At 32.9% G+C, this 7,256-nt stretch overlaps 1 protein-coding gene across 1 annotated transcript; it reads right to left on the bottom strand.

Annotated features, from left to right (window-relative positions):
- Positions 1 to 201: 201 nt before the first annotated feature.
- Positions 202 to 2,170, bottom strand: LOC102619689 (cytochrome P450 83B1-like). The gene is made up of 2 exons (XM_015526543.3): positions 1,271 to 2,170; positions 202 to 1,143 (listed from the first exon to the last, which is right to left on the bottom strand). Exons 1-2 carry the CDS (start codon positions 2,168 to 2,170, stop codon positions 535 to 537), a joined length of 1,509 nt encoding a protein of 502 aa, XP_015382029.2. The 3' UTR covers positions 202 to 534.
- Positions 2,171 to 7,256: the final 5,086 nt, after the last annotated feature.

The raw sequence follows: 7,256 nt of genomic DNA, 5'->3' as shown, positions 1-7,256 counted from the left end.
AAAACAGGGCTTTTTTTTTTTTTTTTTTTAAATACATAACGCTTTATGGTTAGTGCTTAGGCCTTAGGTAATTTATATTTAAGGGATGCCTAATATTTAATAAAGTGATAAATATATTTGTTAATTGAATAAATGTCAAATATACTAATTTTTGCAAAAAAAAAAAAAAATTCTAATAAGCCAGTAAGGAGTCTCAAGCACTAAACAATCAATGGCACTCCATTTCATTAAGATAGGAAAGAATCAAATACAATAAATTATAGACTTCAAATCACGCTCAACAAATAATATTTGACCTGGACTAAACTTGCTGTAAAAAGAATTGGATTACAAAAGATGAAAAGATATTGACTAACTAAAAACAATTTCTACATAAGACATTGAACTCCATTTGGCACTTCGTTTTCAAAGAATTTTTTTCCCCCATTTTTCCCTAAATGAGGTTACCATATCCATTATTCGGACTCACTAAAGGAAAAGCGTGCATGCATGCATACGAAAGCTTTACAAATTAAACCTTCCAGATCACGAGTATCATATAAATTTGGTTGCCATAAGCTTGAGTGGAATCTTCTTGTGCATGGCTACACCTGGTAGAATATCATAATCCAAATCTTCATTCTTCATCCCTTCTGGCATTTTCCAATCAAATTTGTAAAGAAGATTGGCAAGTGCAAGCTCCAATGTGCGCATTGCCATTGATATTCCTGGACAAATTCTTCTGCCGCTACCAAATGGCAGCAGCTGAAAGTGTTGTCCTTGAAAATCAACACAATCTGTTCCAATAAATCTCTCAGGAATGAATTCGTCCGGTTTATCCCATACTTCACTGTCCCTTCCTATTGCCAATGTATTCACGTAAGCGAGTGTCTTCGCTTCTATTTTATGCCCATCAACAACGCACTCTTCTGTTGTTGATCTTGGGATCAACGGAACCGGCGGTTGCAACCTGAATGTCTCTTTCAAAACAGCCTTAAGATACTGTAATGTCTCAAGGTCGTCTTCATCTACAAACCCTTTGTTTTTTGCCACACTTCTAACTTCTTCTTGAGCCTTCTTCATCGTTGCGGGATTCCTCATTAGGTTGGTCATGGACCAAACAAGAGTGGCTACGCTCGTGTCCGTGCCAGCAACAAATACGTCCTGGGAGGTGTACGAGGATAAAATTATATGAGTAATGATTTTCAGACAGAATAAATTTGACAGAATGCTGATAGAAACAACCACAAACTTTAATAACTAAGCTGAATGAAAAAATTAGATTAATTACCATAAGCACTGCTTTGATATGTTTCCACGTCAGATCAATTTTAGTCTCAGAGTTTTTTCGAATTCGAAGTAAAACATCAATTATATCCTCTTGCTGCTGATCAACTTTTGGCCGGTTTGGGTCTAAATGCTCGTCAACAAGCTCTTGATAGAATTTATCAGAATCTTCAAAAGCCTTTTTAAGGCGACGATTTTTTCCTGTGAGTGTATCGACCCAACCCATGAAAGGAAAAAAATCTGAAAAGAAGAAGCTCCCTGCCATGGCCTGAGTTTCAGCCAGAATATGATGGAATCTGGTTTTGTTTCCAACCCTTTCAGCTTGGCCGTCATCGTCTTCGCACCTCTTGCTAAAGGCAATTCTGCAAATAAGGTTACATAAAAGAGACATTATTATTTCACTTAAGTTCGCCGGTTCGGAAGCACTTGCCGATTTGGATATTTTTTCAATCATACGGGAAACCTCATTTTCTCTAACAGGACGAAACTGGTGCAACCGATTAGCGTTAAACAAATGGATGACACATATTTTCCTCATCTCTCTCCAGTAATTGCCATATGGCGTAAAAGCCACATCTATGTGTTTGTACGAAAACGCTTTCTGACCTGTCAGATTTGGCCTGCCAGAGAATTGCAGATCATTGGTTCTCATGACCTCTTTAGCCATTTTGGCTGATGAAATGATTAGTGTTGGTAAAGAACCAAAACGAAGACACATGAGGGGGCCATATTTTTTCGACAGTTCCCACAAATAACGTGGAGGGTTCAAGGTATCGTATTGGTGTATGTTGCCGATTATAGGGAGACCTGGAGGGCCTGGTGGGAAGGTCTTTTTGTGTTTTCGGAGAAGAAACAGGAGCGAGATTGGGAGAGATAAGAGGATGAGGATAAGCTCAATAGCCATTTTGCTTGTATTGCACTTAGTCCTCCAGTATTCCATATATATACTGCTAAAGCCGTCCTCATCCGTTTGACTAATCCAATTTGTCGACCTCCCTTCTCCGATTGGCTAATCCAATTTGTTGACCAATAGTTGATTTAAATTGATTTCCGTTTTTGGCAACTAATCCATTTTTTTTTATAAATTGAATAAACCTCTCTCGTCAACTTTTTCACTTCATATTTACTCAAGTAGGATAACCGTAGGAGTTGAACGAGTGATTTTTAAGTTAGCCACCGTTAGTTAATCACTCTCGCTTATATCGCTCCAAATTTATTCACAGTTTTGAAAACTCAAATCTCTTCAAAACTCCTTTAAAATAAAAATAAAAAAGTTTTTCATAATTATTACAATTATGTTCGGGATTTCAAGAGTTGAGTTCTAACTTTTTGGTGTTATTCATGAATTTTATAACTGATAAAATTAACTTTGCACCATCTAACAGAGTAATGCCACACCAATTTGGACTCAAGTGAGATTTAATTATTCAGATACTATCATTACTCAGTTTATTGTTGTTTCTAAAATTTATAATAAACTGATGTATGAATATATGATTTTTTTTTAAGTAGAGAATAAGTAAAACTCAAATGTACTTTTTAAGGATTTTTTTGCTAGGATTCGAATTCGGCAGCCAATTAAATAAAGTTATTTGAAAACTTATCGAACTCATGCATATATGATTTAAAGCCGAACAGTTTCGAGTTGCCAAAAATACTGTTTGATTGTATTGAGGTAGAACCCATGAAGGAGAGGCGCCCACACAAAAGATTATAGTTTCCTGTTCGTCCCGTAGTTGGCTGGTCAAGTAAATACAAAAAAGAATCGTCTCCAGTAAGAGAACAAGTTAGGGGTCATATTGGGTGAACAACTAGAGGCTAATACATACACAAGTGGGCTGATAACTATAAATGGTGGGGACATGAAATTGGCACGTGTGTATGTAAAGGTTGCCTGTTGGGAAGTGGCTGATAGCTAACTCCCTTAGTTAAATCTCTTAAATGAAAATAAGAGGTTTAGGATTTAAATTCTACAGGAGAAATTTAAATTTATGTTAACTATTAAATAATTAGATTATTTAAAAAATATAATGATAATAATAAGATGTTTTGAGTTCAAAACTAATGGTATAACTAATTGACATATAAGCCCCAAAAAAAAATAAAATGAAGTCCAATAAAAACTAAAAAGCTAGAGAAGCCGAATGGAGTAAATAATAGAAAATACTTAATTAAAACCCACCATAGCATAGATAGGTTCAATAAACCCAATAGAGAAATCCATAGAAAATAATCGATTAAATCAACTGTAGAATAGACGAAGAAGTCCGATAGAGAAAATTAAAGAAGATAAACTCCTACAACTATGATAGAGGCTTCAACCCTCCACTTTAAAATTAAAATAGAATGTAAGATCAAACAAACTAAAAGGCTGTTGAATGATTTTAAAGTTTTTATTTATTTTAGGTGGATTAGAATTTAGCATCCTCATTTTTTTTTCTCTTTTCTGTTCCAACCTTTCCTTGAATTTACAATCTAGTGACATGTGACCTATTAAAAAATATGTGATCAATATTGAGTTGTCTATTTAGTGCCATCAGCAATTTTTATCTCCTTATCTTTTCTTGTTTTTTAAGCTAATAAAATTGCATGGTTAAAATTCTATTTTATTTATATATTTTTTTCACCTAACTTCCCACTAAACTCACCAAATTTGATCTTTTATAATTTTTGTTGTCTTCTCCTTCAAATAGACAAAAGCAATTTATATTTTTTTTGCAATACCTAAAAAGGAAATGAGGACAATTAGATGACTAGTGATATTTATAGACTGAAGGAGAGCTTGACTAAAAATATCTTGTGTTTTATCAGCATCAGTTTTTTTGTTTTTGTAAGTATTATATATAATTCAATCAAAGTCTAATACAATTAAAGTCCACTTAAATATACAATCACCTAATGTATCAAAGTCCTATACTGTTCAAGTCCAACATAATAATATATTTCCACAATTACTGGGGAGATTCAAAACCCTCTACCTTACCTTAGAGTTAAGGGGAGGATATACCAACTAAACGAATCAAGAAACTATTAACTTCTTAATAGTAGTTCATTTAATTGTGTGGGTATCTTTAATTTTTTATTACTGCTTGGGAAAAGGTATGTGGGAATTTACTAAACTATCCTACATTATTTGTGGCCCAGCACATGCTAGCACATGACACTTTAGTCATTTTCATATTCAGTCGAGTTTCTTCTACTAAAATTAAGATTTAAATATTGAAATGTCCAATATTGATCTTTTTATTTTTTACTTCTTTTACAGAAATATTTTTAATGGGAAAAAAATATTTCCAACAAGTGTTTATAGTGCATAGCAGATATATATCCGCAAGTTAATTTTCCAATTTTCAAATTTGGCTGACTTTGATGTTGCTGAAAAAATTTAGTTAGATTGCAAATTTGAACGCGCCAAACACTCGTTTACTCCTAATTTTACAAATTCTGCCATGAGAATTTTCAAAATATGCGATGGTCAAATTAGTCGTTACACCACTTTTGTTTACTTTTTGGAGGCAAAAAGGTACTTTTCAGTGTCAAAATTGTCCAAATAAAAATTCTCACGGGTAATTTAGACTTTTTAGTCGCCGTATATATTACTTTGAAATAATGTAACCCATGTATTTCCTGCTGATCATTCTCTTACTTTGCATTCCAGTCCTGCTCTTTCTGATCCTACAGAGTAAAGGGTTGTAATTGGAAGTTGGCACTATCTCTTACATACGCGACTCTGGACATCATAAACAAGCTTTCATAAATTATGCATCGGCTAACCCTTGATCATTGGGCTCTTTCCAAATCGTCTTATGCGTTATCTATCGCGGTGGTACGTTAGATGATGGCATTCTTCTCTATCGGGATTCTCCGCTGTTATTACATGCTTTTTTTTATACTGGTCGGGCTGGCAACAAGGATGATTTTACCTCTACTAGTGTTTTCATTTTTACTATCTCTTGGAGCTCCAAGAAGGAACGCGTTGTGGCCTGATCCTCCACCGAGACGGAATAAGTGTTAAGGAAGCTCACGTTGCAGTCAAAGGAGCAGCTCAGTTAGCACGTGTGAACAAAAGACAAGTCAGCAAAGTTTGTTAAGAAGTTATGCCAGCTCAGCAAGTTTGTTAAGCATACAGTATAACCTCTATAAATTAATAATGTCGGAACCATAGAGATTTATTAATTTAGAGAGATATTAATTAATCAATAAATTAATAATTTATTAATTTATAGAGTGTGTTCACAGTACAAAGAACTAACATTTAATTGACTGAAAATTCATTGTATTTTACAAATATAATCAATAGAATTTAAATAAATTCATCAAATAAATAATGTATACTTGATTAAATAAATTCATGAATTTTACTAAACGTGTTCAATGAACTAAACTAAATGTTAGTTATTAAATTGTATAAATTGAATTAGAACTAATCTAATGTACCTATCTACTTGATTAACTAAATTCATGTATTTACATAAATTTATCTAAATATATTTAATGAACTAACTTTTCAATCTGGGTTTCCGTAATGGAATGGATGTCAATTACCTCTTAGATTACCCTAATGAAAATAATGAAAATTCAGAGGTCCAAAGTTTAGAAGAAATTGTTGCTAATATCACTGAAGATCATGCTGAAGATGAAGTTGAGAATGACACAGTATCTTTAGAGCCTATTTCGCGCATTGAAACACTCAAGTCATCAACAACACTTCATAATTTTTTATTGCAATACGAGAACTCAACCCCAGAACTTTTAAATGCAACAAGAAAAATTAGAGATGAGATTTAACTAGATTTAAACTTCAAGAAAAAACAAGTTACAATAGACTCATATTTTAATAAATTGACGTAGTCAGTTACATTTGTAATTTCACAGTATTTGTAATTTCTACAATTATTAATTTATGATATAAATGGGACCACATAGTTATAAGAGTTCTTAGAAAAATTATTATCTTATTAATTTAGATTCAGGGCCCAAGTCGGAACCGCAAAAAATTATTATATTATAGAGTTTATTAATTTATTGAGTATTAATTTATAGAGGTTATATTGTACTTTGTATTCTGTTTTTGTAGTTAAGCTTACTTAATTAGTTTTGCTCTTTGTTTTAGCTAAGTATAAATACTGATGTAGATCTGCTTTTGGTTTAATATCGAGTATTGAAATAAAAGGAAAAACACCAGAATGATCATTTCATTTTCTTAGTTCCCAAACACATTTTACAGTTACAAGTTTTAGTTTTCAAACATGGTATCAGAGCCAAACAGAGCTAGCTCTAGTAATCAACAAATAAATTCCAAAAATATAACAACAACAACAAATGTAAGTCAGATCAATTTCTCATTCAATACTTCGATCAAGTTGGATAGATCCAATTATCTGCTGTGGCGATCATAAGTTCTAGCATCGATAAGAGGAAATCGATTGGAAGGCTTTATAGATGGAACCAAATCAGCACCTGAAGAAAAATTACTGCTAGCCAGAGCTGATGGATCTACTCAAGAAATCGATAATCTTGAGTATCAAAATTGGAGATCACAAGATCAAACCTTACTTGGATGGCTGTTATCAGCAGTTAATGAAGGTACTCTTAGTCTCGTTATTAATTGTGAGAGCTATTTTGATGTATGGAGAACCTTAAAGAAGAAGTTTGGAGTACAATCCGAGGGTAGAGTTCTTCAGCTTAGATATGAGTTGAACACAATAAAGAAAGAAGCATTAAGTGTTGAATATTATTGTATTAAGATGAAATCTATAGCTGATAAACTTGTTATTGCTGGTAGTCCTATAACATAAAAAGATATGATGTTAACAATATTAAATGGACTAGGATCAGGCTATCATGATATAGCAACTTTCATCACTGGTTCTAAAATGGAATTTGATGATGCTTATACATTACTGTTAACATATGAAACCAGATTGGAACAAGAACATGATGATAAAAATATGCTCAATGCAAACTATGCCTATGCTAATACATATTAT

This window comes from Citrus sinensis, chromosome 7 (assembly GCF_022201045.2).
Source record: "Citrus sinensis cultivar Valencia sweet orange chromosome 7, DVS_A1.0, whole genome shotgun sequence".
In the NCBI taxonomy this organism is placed as follows: Eukaryota; Viridiplantae; Streptophyta; class Magnoliopsida; order Sapindales; family Rutaceae; genus Citrus; species Citrus sinensis.
The sequence above is the reverse complement of the archived record's forward strand: the minus strand, read 5'-3'. Positions and strand labels throughout refer to the sequence as shown.